Source organism: Pelodiscus sinensis, chromosome 13, assembly GCF_049634645.1.
Source record: "Pelodiscus sinensis isolate JC-2024 chromosome 13, ASM4963464v1, whole genome shotgun sequence".
Classification (NCBI taxonomy): Eukaryota; Metazoa; Chordata; order Testudines; family Trionychidae; genus Pelodiscus; species Pelodiscus sinensis.
This window is the reverse complement of record NC_134723.1, coordinates 24,385,828-24,404,338: the sequence shown is the minus strand read 5'-3', so window position 1 is coordinate 24,404,338 and position 18,511 is coordinate 24,385,828. Positions and strand designations below refer to the sequence as shown.

The 18,511-nt window shown below is 43.2% G+C and overlaps 1 protein-coding gene and 1 long non-coding RNA gene across 3 annotated transcripts in view; one reads left to right on the top strand and one right to left on the bottom strand.

The window, feature by feature from the left end:
• Positions 1-18,511, bottom strand: part of LOC102446651 (vascular endothelial growth factor receptor kdr-like) — a 213,741-nt gene that overhangs the window by 31,178 nt on the left and 164,052 nt on the right. The window contains exons 18-24 of one of the 2 annotated variants that reach the window (XM_075940855.1): positions 16,737-16,841; positions 12,383-12,499; positions 7,707-7,795; positions 5,474-5,639; positions 4,690-4,787; positions 3,558-3,680; positions 3,340-3,451 (exon numbers count right to left, since the gene is read on the bottom strand). In XM_075940855.1, coding sequence (XP_075796970.1) covers positions 3,340-3,451; positions 3,558-3,680; positions 4,690-4,787; positions 5,474-5,639; positions 7,707-7,795; positions 12,383-12,499; positions 16,737-16,841 — 810 coding nt within the window. The remainder of the gene's footprint in view (positions 1-3,339; positions 3,452-3,557; positions 3,681-4,689; positions 4,788-5,473; positions 5,640-7,706; positions 7,796-12,382; positions 12,500-16,736; positions 16,842-18,511) is intronic. The other variant, XM_075940856.1, reaches the window with a different exon arrangement.
• On the top strand, positions 169-15,940 carry LOC142831225 (uncharacterized). Its single transcript, XR_012906894.1, has 3 exons — positions 169-510; positions 2,220-2,303; positions 15,247-15,940. It is a non-coding gene; the product is annotated as an uncharacterized LOC142831225 (long non-coding RNA).

The following is an 18,511-nucleotide window of genomic DNA, read 5'->3' as shown; positions in this document are numbered from 1 at the left end:
CCAGTGCCTTACATTTCATACCTGGCAGCCCTGAGGACTATTAATGCTAGTGTTCAGTGCCTTGCAGACTGTGGAGTAGTCTCCCAAGAGAAGTGGGTAGAATCCCATTGCTTGGGACATTCAGCATTAGCAGGGACAATGCACAGCAGAACATGCTGCAGGCAACAACCTGCATGGGAAGAGGGACTGCATGACTTAGAAGTCCTTTTCAAATGCTGATATCTGTGATTCAGTACTATTGCAAGCAGAGACCTGTCCAGCCAGCAGATTTCCACGTGGTACAGCCGAGTATAGCTGAGATAGTGATGAGTCATGCCAGCTGTTGTACACTGCACATTTAGTACATTCCAGCATGCAAAAGAGCAATCCAAGCAGACTGAAAGTCAGCTCTGTTTTGCTAAAATGCACTGGCTACCTCATGCTAATTGTCTCTGCAGCAGAGTTTGTCATAAAGAACTAGGCCTTGGTGAAGTGCTGGGTCACAAAGGGCAAGATGAAAGCCATCACCTGGTAAGTAAGCGCTGTGGACACTGTTAACCTAGACCATTTTGGAATAGTTGGGAGCATTTTTTTTTCTCTTTTGATTTACATACATTGATTTGGGCTTGTGGGAGATGGGGAGTTTCACTTGGTCTGTAAATCTGAGTTATCCCAGCTGGTTATAATATGCAAAAGGAACCCTTCATATTTGAGAGCTTGCCATTCTTGGGCACCCATTGTACTACAGTGGTGAGAAAGAGTGGCAGGATGGCAGGGAGGAGAGATTCTAGGTATGCAACCTTTTGGCCAAGGTTGACCTCCTAACAGATGGAGCCAGCTCAGAGCTCAAGTGTATGGAGCAAAATACTTCTGCACATCATTATGCCCCATCTGGACTCTAGTATTGGCATAATTATTTGGATTTTTGACTGCAAGGAAAGGCTGGGAAAAATGTGGATTCAAATGGCATGATATTTCCCTTGGGGGAATTCTTCTTCAAAACATTCAAAGATGTGGCTTGCACTGGATATTAAATAAATCTTTTTGATCTCACTTTTATTTTAGTGGGCTAATAAGATGCTGATGTTACATTACTAAGCACTGGTTGTTTACATAATTACCTTTTGATTGCTTTTTGAAACCCTGCAAATTTAAATTCCAGGAGAGGCTGACATTCTGTAATGTGCCATGTAATTGATTTCAAAATGCATTATTTGCCACCAAGTGTGCTGACCCCATTTAAATAATTAGTAGCAAACCCAGCCACAAAATCAAGATAAGCAATTCCTTTTGTGCAGGTTTACCTGTGCATCAACAGAACTAATGCTCTCTGCCTCACCTTTCAGAGGATGTTTGAAGAGTTTCATTTCCAGATTGAACTTCCAGACCTAATAAGACCGATATCCAAATCAAACTGCATTTTTCCCTAGTCTTTCCCTTTTTAAAAGGCACTGAATCTGTGGGACCCAGTTAAAGCAGTGAATGTGGATGAGAGCCAAAACATTCCATGAAGCAAAGACAAATAACTTTCTGTACTCTGGCTCTCAATGATCTGTAAAACTTTTATATAAGAGCCTAGGGTTCAATCAGTGACAGAAGTCCTCAATTAAATATATATCATGTGAGCTGCAGATGTGACTAGTGCTAAATCAGGTACATGCCTGGATGATCCTTATGAAATTCCTCTTAGGAGAAATAACTGACTTTTGAATCAGTGCCATGGAAAGAAGAAAGTGGTTTGTGAGCTACATCATGAGAGGAATAGAGGAAGTCCTAAGGATGGTCAAATCTTGGTGTAATTTAGTGGATTCCTCTGCTTTCATAAAGGAAAGTCTAAATTTTCTTTACTTGCAGACTTTGTTTTAAGTGGCCCCAAATAAGCAACTTCATTAAGAAAAGGGGCTACTTAAACCAAGCAGTCTGAAAATAACTCAAGTTTATTTTAAGAGCATCGTGAATAAAAACAAAAGACTATAATGTATGCACTGAATTTTGTTATTACTACTCTTGACTTTTATTTGTCACCTTCTGCATTAAAAGGCTGCTGGATAGAATTTCACGCCTGTTTCAACACCACTCTTGGGAGTGGCTCGATATATTTCCGGCTCAGCATCAATGAGGATTCCTGAACTATTTGTTGCCATTCACCAACAGCTAGTTCACTTGAGTCTTTGCAGATGTCCACAAAACATGACTGTCTCCACTAACCGTACTCCTATGTGCTAATGTATTTCCTTCAGTCTGCTGGCTTGCTGCCCCTGATGGGTCTTGTGGCGTTCAAGGATCTGAGTTCTAACCTTCCTCTCATTGTGATGTTCCAAAGGGTATGTAGCAAAATGACCCCAAAGCCCCTAGGTCGCCATTGATGTGTTATAGTACAGCACCATAATTTTAAATAGATACAAAGGGAGAGTCTGGAGAAAGCAATAACTCCTAGTCCCAGACTTTAAACCACAGAAGTGCCTCTTTTGCATGCTAATATAAACTACAGATGAACCCAAACCAAAGCCTAAGTTACAAAAACACTCCTGAGCTTCAGGGAAGTTCAAATCAGGTTCTGAGCATTGCAGTCAGCACCCACTCTCCATAATGAACTGACCCAAAACCCTGGTTCTGAATTGTTTCACAATTTGGGAAATGCTGCATCCAGAGCTGAATTTGGCATCTTGGGTTCAGTGTTCATCCCAGTCCATCTATGACATGGAGGCATAGGAAGGTCACTCATGACTGTTTAGAACTTGATAGCTTAAATATATGGGTGCCAATTTTCATGGGTTTGGAAATGCTCATTAGAAAGCTACACACCCAACAGCTCAGAGGAAAGAGAAGATGTCCTACTATATAAGGAGGAATTGGGAACAGAAGGATCCTCGTGGCTGTAAGTGAGCTTTCTAAGAAGTCTTATTTAATGTCAGGATGAAGCATGTGGACAATTGATGTCTTTATTCCAAACATTCTGTGCCTTTGCAAGAGGTGCACACACCCCAGTATGAATTCTACCTGTTTGCTGCCAAAAAAGACTAACAGAGGCTGGCACAGGCTCTCATGTCAAAGTTGTGATGGTTGCAGCCAATGTGTGATTTTACTTATCAGCATTTTGAGAGGAAGCAGAATCAATCCTGGGGCAAGAGCAGCCACTTTCTTAGTATTGATCATTATAGATTTTGAATTCGGGATTTTTTTAAACATGCATTATGAGCCAAATTTTGTCAGTCTTGAGTAACTGCTATTTTATTCTGAATTATGACTAATTTATACCAAAGCAGCTGAGATCAGAATGTGACCAGGTATTCTTTGCTAGTTTGTTAAAGCCCTTTGCATGACAATACCACATATAAAAATTTTTTAAAATGATCTTACCCAGAGAAAATATTTCCCATAGTAACACTCCAAAAGACCACACGTCACTCTGCGTAGTATAAATTTTATCAAAAATAGCCTCTGGAGCCATCCATTTAAGTGGAAGTCTTGCCTAAAAGTGAAAAAGATGTGGCACATGCCCAGTTATTGTTGTTGATCTGCCCAATCTGTAGGGGGAATAATATTCAAGATTGGCAGGTTAGGTCCTTTTCACTTACATCTCCTTTCCGTACATAGTCAGGATCTTTGTAAATATCCCTAGCCAGTCCAAAGTCACAGATCTTAACCACGTTGTTTTCTGACAGAAGGATGTTCCTTGCTGCCAAATCCCGATGAATACACTGAGAGAAAATGTGGACAAGTGAAATCAGAGGTTTTGCCTGAACAACCGGCTGCTAATGGAATAAAAAGCCCAGGGATTCTTTGAAAAGTGAAAGAAAAATGAGCTTGTGTTGAGAGCAGGGTGGAGTGGGAAAATGTGTGTGGGAGCCTACTGAAAATATACTGTCATATGATTGAAAAAAAGTAACTCAGCACAAGGAGCAAATTGAGAAATGGTGGCTGGTCATTTCTCAATTTCTTCACATGTTAAATAAACCTTACTCAAACAGCAAGAAACAGAACAGATTTGCAACCTTCTAGATAAATATTTAACCCCTGAGTCAAATTTTGAATGGAGAAGGCCCATAGGTCAATACACCAACGTATGCATATGCAATTCCCATAAGTGAATGAATACAAATATGTAAAACTGTGTACAAAATCTGATTTCTGAGTCTCATCATGGTAATAATCTGATTGATCCACAATTATGAACATATTTTTCTACATGGATTAGACTCAAACGTCTTCAGAAACCTATAGATTATGGACTGATATGCCACTGATGCATTTGTTTGGCTGCAGTTACTGATGGCACCAGTTGCAATTACTGACAAGATACATTAGTAGAAGTTTTCAGAGGGCTTTTTCTCCATTGAGGAAAGATATTTCTTTCCTGGAGACAGGAAAGAATTCTTCTATATTCATCATGGAATTCAGATAATGTTGCTCTAAATTTCTTCATGCCTTCTGGCTACGGTCCCAGTTCGTAATTGCTGTGCTTGCAACCTGTGACAGGTGGAGACTTGCTTTGGAAGTCTCTCAATGCTACTCACTCCTTACTTGATCAGAACAATCAGTGGAGCTACAACAGTATAAAATGAACACAAGCGACAGAAGAAGCAGGCCCAATAATATACTTGGAATCTGTATCTCTAATGGCTATGGCTCTAGGAAAGAAGCTAGTCTCTTGGGTTATTGAATGAAATACAAAGAAATAAGGAGGAGTGGTGCAGAAATGGAACTCACTTTTCTGGAGGCGAGGAACTCCATGCCTTTTGCCACCTGGAAGCTATAGCAAATCAGATCTTCCAAGGTCAGGGGTCGCTTTTGCAGATCCTCACCATCTAGAAGAGACCACAGAAGCATGAGAACCTAGAGGGAGAAGGCTAAAGTGCTGAAAGACCCTCTAGCATGAATCATGCCTGCCAATCCTGAAGAGCACATAATGAGGGTCATGCAGGGAGAAAAGGAAGGACATTTCTTTTAACCCCATTAGATGAAGAGAGTTTTCTGGAAGGACAGACTGGCAACCCAAACATTCTGCTAAATGTTGCTACTGTCCCTCCTACATAGAAGAAGCAGATGGTGTGTGTGAGTGTATGTGTGCGTGTGTATGTATCATTGCAGGCCTTCTGTCGTGAGAATAAGGTGGAATGCACAAGGTCTGCTCTAGCTGTGCTTTGCTGGCATAGCTGTGAAAGTTACTCCTATTGTACATGCAGCTTCTCCTGGTCCCATTCCCCTACAAGCAAAACAAGCTATTCCAGCAAAAGTGCAGTTCTGCTGCAATCACTGGGCCTACAGTAGGGTGCTATTGCTACAGTAGGGGCTATTGCTGGCTCAGCTATGTAGGTCACTATTCATCCCCACCCAACATAGCTACGACATAAACATCTGCAGCGTAGACCTGGCTGGAGTCTGCCATATCCTACAGGTCTTGTCAGCCAACAAAGAGATGTTGTGAAGCAAGTGACCCTTGGAGCAGGGCATAGTCAGACAAAGGACTTAGGAGTAGATACGTCTCTTTTACCTTCTTCTTCATCTTCCGAGTCACTGTAACTCTTATCCTCAATGAATCCTGAGCTGGCTGAGCTGCCGGTGCTGGCCACACTCTCAAGGCGCCTCTTGATCAGCTCTGTTAAATCACTGTTGGATTCATCCAGACTTTTCTCTGCCTGGTCAGAGTTCTCCTGGGACTAAAAATGCCATAGGAATGATTTACCTTTGTGAAATGTGATGCCCAGACATTTCAAGGTATTTGATGGAATGACATGGCAGAAGCTCGGAAAGGATCTTGTGGAGACACCCCCATAAGTGTTTTGCAAAAGCACTTTTCAAATAATACATGGGGAGTTGCATTGGGTAGAGAGCCAAAATCAATCCTTACAGCACATAAGCACATAATCAGTAATGGCATCAGGAAAAATTCCCTTCTCTTACATGAAGTACGTAGCCATTTATTTTATTTAAATTGAATTTAGTGATGTTGTATTACACCACTGTGGATTTGGTGCCGGTTGCTTTAGTTTTGAGTTCAACAGAGTAAAATTGCCTCTGGTGCTTTTCTCCAATTAGGAGGCTCTAGGAATACATAAAGTAAAAGAATAATGACCATAGATACAATCGCAAGCACAATGTTTATGTGTGCTGTAAGTTTTATTAAAGTCACAAGCAAGGTGATGATTACCCCTACTTATAGAAACCCTACAAAAACCTATGCAATAATTATAACAGTTACACTTGCATCCTCATAGATTTTCCAGGGTCCAATGGATCTCTGTCATTGCTAGAGGGAGGGTACCTGCTGGCATTCCTGTGGGGTCGTCTCTTGGGTCTTCCCCACTTTTATCCAACTAGGGAACCATCTTCTATATTGTAATTTTGATTACACCTAACACTCTGTTCATGTGCACAAAGGTGTCAACCCTCTTTTTTCTCGTCTATATTTCCACAGCCCTTGAACATTGGGAGTACCCTATTATTCATAGGTTTGTTGTATTTCCTCTTGTTCTCATTAGCATGTATGCACAACATGTACCCTGTGGTCATACGTTATAAAAGATATCGCAATAAGGTATCTCATGATTTTGTGGTGGATTTTCCACAACATTTCCTGTTGGCACATCTTTCCAGTAGTCTTTTGATCTAACTGGAACAGGGTCTTCTCTGGGCACGTAAATATGTCAAACGTTCTTAAGTCTATGGCCTAGTGCATCTAATCTGAAATCTTACATGTCTTAGCCTGTAAACCTTGCATTTCAGCCCTGCTTTACTTAGATCAGAGTTTCTCAAAGTGGTCTGCAGACCCACTCTGAGAAAGCTGCTAACCGGCCGCTCCGGTTTGTTTACTTCCTGGCTCCGCAGCTTCGCTTCCATTGGCTGTGGTTCACTGTTTGCAGCCAAGGGGAACTGCGGGAAGCACTTTGACCACTCTGAGAAACCCTGACTTAGATACATAATAAATACTTATCACAGCTAAATGCTTGTCATTCTTATACTTTTATATGTATGATAGCATAAGTGTTACTCAGACCAGCACCCAGCACAATAATAAAATGAACTAATTGGCTAGAGTTACCACACATGTATTAGTGTCCACAAAGAGCAGATGTGACCACAAATATTAGACCTCTGGAAAAGCCACACCCAATAACCTCTGTTGTACCTGGGAAGGCTCAAAGGCTTCACCGATCCTACTAGGATTTGAATAAGTGGTCCCTGTTTTTAGACAGACAGATTTTAAACAAGCAAGCTCCCAAAGCATATATCTAGAGTGTTGTATTTAGTCTTCTCAGGGAAAGAGGGGACTGACCTCATCTCTCCCGTAACAGTTCTGTGTAGCCCTCCGTGGGACAACAAGACTAGCAAGTCCACGGGGAGGGTGATGGACCCGGGTAAAGTGTTTTCATACCTAGTGTACAGAGACCAGCCATGGCTCTTTTGAGCAATAGTGGCTGGTGGTGAGGACTGGAATCAGAGGAATTCCTTTCCCCTCCAAGACACATCACAGTGATTGTTCTGATTCCATGAGCCTTTGCAATTGATTTTACAGTAAGGGCTGGAGGTGAGGGAGAGGAAGGGACTAAGATCCTACAGAGGTAGGAGTCCATTCTTACAAGCTGGAAGGTGGTGGGCTGATGAAGTACCAGCATTGAGATATCACTGAGGCAAACAGGGAACAAATCCTAATTGTAAGCAGCTAGTCTCAGCAATCATGAATTGCCCATCTTGCAACTTCATGAAAAGCCAGTTGTTTATTTTACCTTATATGCAATAAAGTCTCCTCGTTTTCCTCTCAAGTAATTAGACAGATTGCCATATTTGCAATATTCTACAATAACCATCAATGGACCTGCAAAGAGAATGAACACACAGTGACCTTCACTGATGTAAAAGTGGGACATATCCATAAGCATATTAATTCAGCCTCATGATTTCCTTGTGAAGTAGGTAAATATTATCTCCCCCGTTATATAGATGAGGAAACTTGGGAATAAAGAAGTGGTTTTCCAGGTTCACACCATGAGGTAATGGCAAATGTGGGAAACTGAGAATAAAACCCAGGAGTCCAAGCTACTACTTCCCTTTTTACCTGTCAGATTATAATATGAGGAAATCATTTCACATTTCTAGAAAAAGAACATTAAAGGGGATAAACCAGAATACACAACCCACCATATTACTACATTCTTTCTTTTCTGCAGAAATCTATTTTGTGGAACAGCCCTCTGTATTTTCTGATCTCTGTGTAAATCTTTTTTTATTGTACAGGATTTTATGCCAGTGAAGACAATACAAACACATATTTAGAGCTGTCTCTGATACCATCTGAATCAAAAGTTTGCAAAGATATTTGAGGTAAAGGCTTTAGAAGCACAAAGGGGCATGTGAATTTCTTCCTTTCTTATTCCTATGCAAAGTAGAATAGTGATAGAAATGTAGCCATGTTAGTCTGGGGTAGCTGAAGCAAAATGCAGGACAATGTAGCACTTTAAAGACTAACAAGATGGTTTATTAGATGATGAGCTTTCGTGGGCCAGATTTTGATCTGAGGAAGTGGGTCTGGCCCACGAAAGCTCATCATCTAATAAACCATCTATGCAAAGTAGTTTCTAGTTTGATGTATTTGTTGATTTTATTCAACTACAGATATTTTGTGTTTCAGTCCAAGCCATGAGAGGAGGAAATTTGTATTGCTGTTCAATTAGCCTCCACTGTATGGTTGCTGGGTTTTAGAAACCAGCGCACAAAATGCCTCAAATGTAGGGGAAGGTGAAGTCATGGGATTAGAATGCATGTAAACACCTATTATTATCCATCCTAAGTGGTCAGCCTTTCATCTCTGTAAACCTTGTTCCATCTGGAAACTTCAGATTCAGACTCTTGAGTTCAGACTTCAAAGGAAAAATGCCAAGAGCTGCATCAGGCCATTCAGCGAACATGCAAACCTTAAGCAATAAGCTCTTATCTACATGTATTAGAAATACACACACAAACTTGTGCCATGGTGTACCTGTTTGGCTCCGTTTGATATAAATAAGTCTGAGAACATGGGATTGAAAACAGGGCACTGGGGAAGAGTTGATGGGAAGCAAAGAGGGAAGAGACGTTTTATTTGAAATCTTTTTATGGGCTCAAAATGAGAAAGAGCAGCACTAAGGAGTGGGAAACCCAGATAAAGGAGAGAAGATGAGGTTATTTACTTAATTATAATATCACAGTGTATTTCAATAGGGCTGTGCAGTTGTAAGGATCCTAACTTGCTATATGTATATACTGTACGCTGTGGGCCTGCTCAGTACCTGCTGCTCTCATTGATTTCAGTTGACCACAGTTCACCACAGCCTGTCTACAGGGGGTGTGGGGCTGGAAGGTTGTGACTAAGAAGCCGTCAGAATGGCAATTGACACACTGCAGCAAGCAGTAAGCTGCTCTGAGCTCTAAGCTGGGAGAGATCCAGGTGATTACAACTATGCAACTCATCTCTGTCCCTTCTGTGTCCTCATGCTGCCTGACCACTTCACTGGTTACTTCTCCACACCAGTGCTGGCTTCTCCCAGTGCAAAGAAGAGATCAAACGGACAATTTTGTCAAGAAACTGAAGTCAAATCTGGCCAGTGAATTCTCAGAGGAAACGCAGATTCCGGCACAACTTTAAAGTACTACTAAGTGCTTATTTCATGCCTCTGAAATGTTTCCTAGACAAGGCATCGCCATATTTTAGTTCCTTATTATAAAGCATATTAGAGCATGCATCAGCGCTGTTTAAAATCACATTCTATGACAAGTTATTTCAAAGCGACATTACAAGGGGCAGATATTGTTAAAATAATGTATTGTGCACGTGTAATAGGAGCAATTATCAAGAGTACTATTACAAGCTACATAAAACTTAACAAGGAATGAGAAAGCCCTGTACTTAGAAATGGTATTTTAATGGAAACTCTTTTCCCAATGTCTATCTTGTGAGCTCTAGGCTATTTTTCTTCAGTCTCCACTGGCATCCTTCAAAAGCAAACAAACTAGAGCCAACTAGAGCCTACATGTAGGCTACACAATTAGTGCTCTATAGTGCCATGTGAAAAACTGAGGTTCCAACACCCAGTCTCTTTCTTCCCTGGTTTTATCAATGACTTCTTTGGGCATCTTGTAAGGTAGCACCAAATAGGCCTATTAACCCAGAAGGATGCTGTGGGTGGGGCATGGTAGGGAAAGAAGCTATTGAATGCTCTGACAAGGATAATAGAATCATAGACTCCTAGGGCTAGAAGAGACCTCAGGAGGTCAGCGAGTTCAGCCCCCTGCCCAAAGCAGGACCATCCCTAATTAAATCATCCCAGCCAGGATTTTGTCAAGCCGGAACTTAAAAACCTCTAGGGATGGAGACTCCACCCCCTCCCTAGGATAGTGAGAACAATTTGGAGTCAAGCACACTCAAGCAGTAGATCAGGGGTTCCCAACCTGGGGTACGTATACCCCTAAAGGGTACGAGAAGCTTGTCAAAGGAGTATGGGGAATATTTGTTAAATAACTAGATTATCCTAATTGAAATATTCCAAAAGCAGTAGTGTTGGTGAAAAAAGTTGTGGATTCTAGAGTCTAGAATTTATTTCCTTTTATATTGAATAGGGGGTACGGGAAGGTTTACTAAAAGTCAAGGGGGTACGGGCACCAAAAAAGGTTGGGACCCCTGCACTAGATAGTCATAATAGGCAAGAGATCGCGTTTATTTACATGAACCGTGATATGAGTAGAACACAATAAGGTCCAAACATTAGGGTCATATTAGTGTTCAGGTTCATGGCTAGTGACTACAGTTGCATGAGGCTGTTCTGTGAATCTGGTTATGAAAAGCAACCACTCTGATACTCTACTAAGTGTTTTTTTCTCAGTTTTCTGGGTTTGATTTGGTAGGAAACACTGTCTACCACAACTTCCCTCCCCTAATCACAGGTAAGCGGCCCAGCATTGGGGATCACTTGAATCCTCGCAAGATTTCAGATCAATGCAACTGTCCAATCAGATGTGGTTTGCAAAGCTACAAGTCTCTTGCCTCAGTGTGCCTGCAGATTCCAAATCTGCTGCTTCCAGATTAGGGCTGGGCCTGCCACTTGCTGATTCCTGTCTGTTCTACTGTGAACTGGAAATGTCTGGTTTGGGGGATAATTTATCTCCTGTCATCCTGCCAACTACCTAAATAACATTGGTTTTTCCCTTTGGCTTGACAGCTAGATGTTCCTTGGGAAAATGGTATCTTTCATGCCTCAGCCAGTTACCAATGTGGTCTCCTTTTATTTTACCCTGGTTTCTTTGCCCTCAGCCCTCCTCCCCCATCTTTTGGAGATTGTTTTCAAGGTTCATCATAACACCGAAGACACATCAAGGTTGATGTTACCCTGCAATTCAAAGCATATGGCAAATAGAGCCAACACTCTTTTAAAGGGCAGGCTAAAAAGGGGAAGGATGCTTCAGTGGTTAGGAGGTGGGCTAGGATCCTAGAAGACATTTTGCCTGACATTTGGGCAAGCCGCTTAGTTTTCTGTGCCTCATATTTATTTCTGTAAAATGGAGATATTAGTACTGCTCAACCTCACAGGGCCGTTGTGAGGCAAGGTATATAAAATGTTATGAGGTGCTTAGATATTGGGCCATATAAGTACCTCTGGGTATGTCTACACTATCACGCTAGTTCGAACTAGGGTGGTAATGTAGGCAACCAGAGTTGCAAATGAAGCCTGGAATTTGAATTTCCCGGGCTTCATTTGCATAAAGCTGGGCGCCGCCATTTTTAAATGTCCGCTAGTGCGGACTCCGTGCCGCGCGGCTACACGCGGCACGGACTAGGTAGTGAAACGAGGAGTAACGGTAGTTCGGACTAGTGGACATTTAAAAATGGCGGCGCCCGGCATTATGCAAATGAAGCCCAGGAAATTCAAATCCCGGGCTTCATTTGCAACTCCGGTTGCCTACATTACCACCCTAGTTCGAACTAGGGTGGTAGTGTAGACATATCCTTAGACAGATAGAAAAGTAGAGCGAATTAAGGGAAGAAATTCAGAAGCCATCAATTACACATTGCCAAATTCTACCCCAACACAACTTCAGTGGCAACACTAAGGTCACATTGTATTGCGCTGGGCACCAGCTCATGTGTGTATGCTGCTGCCTCCTACTGATTGGAAAGTTAGACATGCATGTATGTGCAATAATAACCCCCAGTAATGGCTTAGACTTTCCCAGAGGAGATGAGCCCTGGTAGCTAACGAAGATGCTCCTTTGGGTGTGAGGAGTAAGGGCCTATTTTTTGGAAGCAGAATAGCCTTTGTTCTATCCCAGCTGATGACTGTGAAGATGACATGGCTGCAGAATTACTCCTGCAACGGAGCGCAAATACTAAGCATGGATTTGCTGAGCTAGTTGTGGAAGGATGGTCTCTCACCTCCAGCTTTGGTGCAGGCTCCCAGCAGGTTGACCACGTTCAGATGGTGTCCTATGTGGATGAGGATCTTCAGCTCTGACATTAAAGCCTTGCACTCATTTGTAGTTGCACATTCTGCTTAAGATAAGGACAAAGCCATCTTTACACAACAGGATATTTGTAACAGGATGCCGAAAATCCTGTTTATACTCAAAGACAAAACCCACCCAGGTTATTTGCGCTATCTCTGCCTCTCAGACTCCTATACAGATAAGAACTCATCCGCCTGCTGTGACCCTTCTGCAATGGAAATGACACTTGGCCCCTGGGTGCCTCTTGTCTTCTCTGCTGTGGGTTACAGTGGGTTATTGTCCTGCAGTAGAACCTTTCCAAAGCCACCTAGATACTGGGAGAACTTTTGCAAAGAACTGCATTTTGCAAATTAGCCAGTGAACAAACACATCCAAAATGGGCAAGGAGATAATGCAAAGGAAAATGTATTTTTCCCCCATGCTTGTTGGTGATTGTAGTTTAGTAGCAACTCTTTGCAATAATACTTCCTGGCTACGTCTACACTGGCATGATTTTCCGGAAATGCTTTTAATGGAAAAGTTTTCCGTTAAAAGCATTTTCGGAAAAACGCGTCTAGATTGGCAGGACGCTTTTCTGCAAAAGCACTTTTTGCAGAATAGTGTCCGTGGCCAGTCTAGACGTGCTTTTCCGCAAAAAAGCCCTGATCGCCATTTTCGCGATCGGGGCTTTTTTTCAGAAAACAAATCTCTGCTGTCTACACTGGCCCTTTTGCGCCAAAGATTTTTGGAGCAGCATAGTATTCCCACAAAAGCACTGACAATCTTACATGAGATCGTCAGTGCTTTTGCGGAAATTCAAGTGGCCAGTGTAGACAGCTGGCAAGTTTTTCCAGAAAAGCGGCTGATTTTCCGGAAAAACTGGCCAGTCTAGACACAGCCAAGGTGACCTCAACTCTCATCACTCCAACTAATGGAAACTCCAGTTGGCCACACATCTGAAAGGCAGGCTCCATAGGGTGCATCTACACAGCAAAGTTATTTCGGAATAACGGTCGTTATTCCGAAATAACTATGCGAAAACAGCAATAGCATTATTTGGAAATAATTTTGAAATAACGGGAGGCTTATTCCAACTTTTGTAAACCTCATTCTACAGAAATAATGCCTATTCCAAAATTTTGGAATAGGGGCTGTGTAGATGCTCCACTTCTGCTATTTTGAAATAGCCCCTCACCAGGGCCATTCTAACTTAGGGTATGTCTACACTACCCCCCTAGTTCGAACTAGGGGGGTAATGTATGCATACCGAACTTGCTAAGGAAGCCCGAGATTTGAATTTCCTGGGCTTCATTAGCATAAAGCCGGCGCCGCCATTTTTAAAAGCCGGCTAGTGCGAACCCCGTGCCGCGCGGCTACACGCGGCATGGACTAGATAGTTCGGACTAGCAAGCTATTCCGAACTATCTGTATGCCTCGTGGAACGTACATGGCTTGTTAGTCCGAACTATCTAGCCCGTGCCGCGCGGTTCGCACTAGCCGGCTTTTAAAAATGGCGGCGCCGGCTTTATGCTAATGAAGCCCGGGAAATTCAAATCCCGGGCTTCATTAGCAAGTTCGGTATGCATACATTACCCCCCTAGTTTGAACTAGGGGGGTAGTGTAGACATACCCTTATTCCTCCCCAGAGCCTCCTGGGGCTCTAAATTGAAATAGCACGTGTACATTAGGGAAGACTGCCCTGGACTAATTTTGAGGCTTCCCTGCAGTGTAGACATGATATTTTGAAATACACTATTTCAGAATAACTATTCTAGAATAGCTTATTCCGAAATAACTGTGCAGTGTAGACGTAGCCACAATGTGCAACTCAGTGAACGCCAATATGTTTAGTAAAATAACCAAGTTTCAGTCATATGAGACCTTGCTGCTGTGCTGTTGCTGGTATTAAGTCATTCCTAACAAGTGGGCAGAGTGGTCATGTCTGTGAGTGAATTGTAAAATATATGCGTCTGTAAACAGACTAACAAGATCTTGCTGTGCAGATTGTACCTCCCTCATCCAGCACCACCAGTATCTGACCAGTCCCAAACCAGGGAATTTGCCAGACCAGCGGAGTTCAATGCTGGTCCCTCTGCTGCGAGCCTCACAGCCAGCGGCAGTAGAGAGGCCAGCATTGACCAAATGGCGCCGGAGGTGGGGTGGGGAACCTTGCTGTCCAAGGCAGATTGGCTGTAGAACCCCGCAGCTGGTGGCCAAAAGTGCAGCCATGGCTGCCAGGCTGCACTCCCGCCCCTCCCCGACTGCGGGGCTCCATAGTCACTCTGTCTCTTCCTGTGCACTTCCCCCAGTCCCAACTGTCCCCCTCCATCCCTGAACTTGAGTGCTGCAAATGAGCTACTTGTGATGTTTCAGAAGCTCCAGGAACGTGGGGGGAGGAGGGAGTTGCTGAATGTGGGGCTCGGCTTTTCCCCATGAGTGCTCCAGCCCAGGGAGGCTGATCACAGATATTGCTGGACCACAAAAGTCCAGACTATACAGGTCTAACCTGTGCTACACAGAGGTCTAGCCTGTGAGTATTTGGCCTGGTCTAAATTACCTGGACATTTTCCCAGTCTTGACTCACTGCTGACATTATATATTTTCCACACGGTTGGGATTTTCACTAGTGATTGTCTACTATCATCTTTGCATCATTTTCATGATTAAAACAAACCATAAAACCTCCCAAAAGAGAGGTAACAATGTCGGATTGTTATGTGCTTGTATGGCTGTTGGGGGTTAGCTTTAGACTAGAGTGAATAACTTGCAACAAATCATTTATTTTTACAAACTTTGCTCTTTTTCTCTTTGCAGAATTGTCCATGAACATACTTCCCAGCAGCTTTGCATTTCTTATGCCTCATAAAGAGATAAGTCTCTCTTTATACCTGAGTCTCCTTCAGCTCACACCAGTTTTAACTCCATTGACTTCAGTGGCATTCAACTTGATTTATATAGCTTTGAGACGGAAACCAGCCAATAATATTTAAATTGAACATCATCTGAAATTTTATACGTCAGTCTATTACTTTCACACAGTGATTTCCATTTTGAAGGAGAGACCAGGAAGCACTGTGGAAGTACTTAGATGGTGCAGTCACACAGTCCTGCTCCATCTCTAGGGTCTTCTTGTTTCCGAATGACTAGATTCTCACCAGAGGTTCTAGTTTATTCCTCGTTGCCTAGATGGTGAGGAGGGCATTTGGTGGTGGGGGGCTCTGGTTGAAGCAGAAAGCTTTGGCAGTTGCCAAGAGGAAGGTGTAAGGCACTGCCAGAAGACTTATTAGGCGGGGTTGTCTGGGAGGCAGTTTGTGAGAAGATGAGGCCAAGAACTCTGAGGCGTGGAGGAGCCAGGAGAGAGTTGAATCAATCAGGAGTCTTTGGGAACTTTTCAGGTCAAGTTGTGGAGGGGGGTGTAGAGTGGGACAAACATCAGAAGAGGGTGAGGGGGATCTGAAGACCCCATTGACCCAAAGCAGGTCCAGAGAAGGTAGAGGTACTGGCAGGCAAAGGAGATCTGGCAATCAGGGAAGGGGTGGGTAGTGGAGGAGCAGGGGAGGCAGCTGGTAACAAACACCACAATGTTGTGATATTAGTGATGATACTGCCTTGTGGAGCTGAAGGGGTTAACATGATCACACAGCCACACTAAATGGCAGTGCTTACTTAGAGTAATTATTTGCTACAAAGGGAAGTTGGGGCCAGCGAGTATTTGCTCCACCCAAAGAAAATTTCTTGTATATTTGAAAAGAACCCAAAGTGACCAGTTAAAACCCACAAACCCATGCACCCAACATGCCAGATGATGTGTTTAGTCACAAATTGTCTGCAGAGGCTTTCTATGTAAATGCCATTTGGAAACAACATATGCTCCAAGACCCTCTCCCCCTCCCTGCTGGATGGTAAAAGCATTCCTCCGTTTTAATAACTGCGAAAACGTTGTCCCTAATCCACTCCCTTGGCAGTGCTTCTTTACAGCCTTGAACTGTTCCACATCTGGAAGGGCTGGGATCGATACAATTTCAGACTAACGCAATTACATTCTGTAATGTGTCTCCCTTCTCACCCCAAGGACTGGAGGCTGCCGTTTCCCTCCTTTAAGAGTACAAGGCTAAATCAGCCACACAGTGTGGAGCCCACTTGTCATTTCCCACACGTTGACATCCCCTGCAGGGGCAACTAATTGCTCCCATCTGGCAAGTCCGTTCTCTTCCAAACGCAATGCATTCGGGACTGGTATAGGGCTGTGCATTGGAAACCTTCCTATCAGAGGAGCTGTCTGAGAAGCTCTGAGAGAAATGTACCTTTGAGCATTTTAACGGCGACCGTTTTGCAGGTTGAAGATTTATCAATACCAAACGCAGACGCCTCCACGACCTTCCCAAAAGCACCATGACCCAGTGTTTTACCTAGAGAAGCAAGAGTCAAGGATGAGCCTTAGGAGACTGAGGACAGTCTGCATCAGATAAGAGATGAAAATGGAAAAATTACAAGACACCAGAGCCCAGGTATAGCACCGATTAATAGTCAATAATAATAAGTACAATACACATGAGCCGCATGCGAAACAATATGTGATATAATTCCCAGCTAACAATGGCTTTAACCTGAAATTCAGGCTGCCATAACAAAAAGGTAAAAACATTGCGTGCATTTTCGCCCAAGTCAACCCTTCTCAACCCAAGAAATGCAGAGTTCAGGTTGAAGAAGAAATCCAAAGATATTAAGGTACGGAAATGTGAAGTAAATGCACCCACAGAACTTCCACTCTCCAACTCTGCACTTATTGACATGTACTCAACTTTAACTTCCCTGCAATGTAGCTTTTATCTGGAAGTGTCCTTAATGTGTGATTTTAATTATTAAACATGTCGACATGAACACTATACAAGAAACACAAAAGAGAATGTTCCCATTAGTTTTTTCCTCTAGCAAATACACGCTATGTAGTGTGCACCTTTCAATCTTTATTTTATTTGAATAGTTAGGACCATGTTAACCAGTACACTTTGACTGTTTCCTCCTCCCTCCCCAGAGCTGCAATAAGCAGGCAGAGCAGACTGGCCAGTTTTCCCCACTGCCTGCAGCCCACGTTCCTCTGATTCCTCTTGCCCTCCCCCTACACTTCCCTGAACGCACACCATTCCCCCCTCACTTTGCCCCCACATTGCCCTCTCCCACAATTCAGTTTCCCCCTCCTAATCTCTGAATTCCACTGCTGACCTTCAGTTCTCCCTGCCCTCCCTATTGAATAAATTTTGCTCAATGAGTAGGTTCTAAAAAGCCTTTTAAAATTTTATTATCTTTTTTTCCCTTTGTTTCTCTTAATGGAAGGTTGTTTCCCTTCAATTAGGTGAAGAAAATTATTCTACAGACTATTTTGTGAAGACATGCCTTCTTTCTAAAAGTCTGCCAACTTCCCTAGGGCTGTGTCCAGACTCAGGTTTTTTTCGAAAAAAGTAGCCTTTTTTCGAAAAAACTTCACCTGCGTCTAGACTGAAGCCGCGTTCTTTTGAAATTAAATCGAAAGAATGCGGCTTTTCTTTCGACGGCAGTAAACCTAATTCCACGAGGAAGAATGCCTTTTTTCGAAAGTGCTCTTTCGAAAAAAACGCGTTCTTGAAAGCAAACAGGGCTTTTTAGAAAGAGAGCATCCAGACTCACTTGCTGCTTTCTTTCAAAAAAGCGGCTTGCTTTTTCGAAAGTTCCGCGTGCAGTCTAGACGCTCTCTTTCGAAAGAGGCTTGCAGTCTAGACATAGCCTAGGGGAAGAAGGTAGCTTCCAGTGCTGTCCAGGGACACTGTCCTCCTTGAGAACAATGGCAGGTTATAGCCATTTTGTAAGATGGCATCTGTGTTTTCTAAGTTCCCAACCAACCTCTGGCTGCCAGGCCACGGTGGCTCTGGGGGCTGAGCTGGGGTACATCACTCTTGCCGTGGCTGTTGGGAGAGGTGCGTCTTGCCCTGCCTCTCAGCCAACCAGTGCAGGGCGTGGGTGGAATTTTCCTTACGGCCACCATAGGGACTAGGGTAGTCTCTGTCACCTGTTACGTTCTGTCATTCAGAGGCATAGGATATCA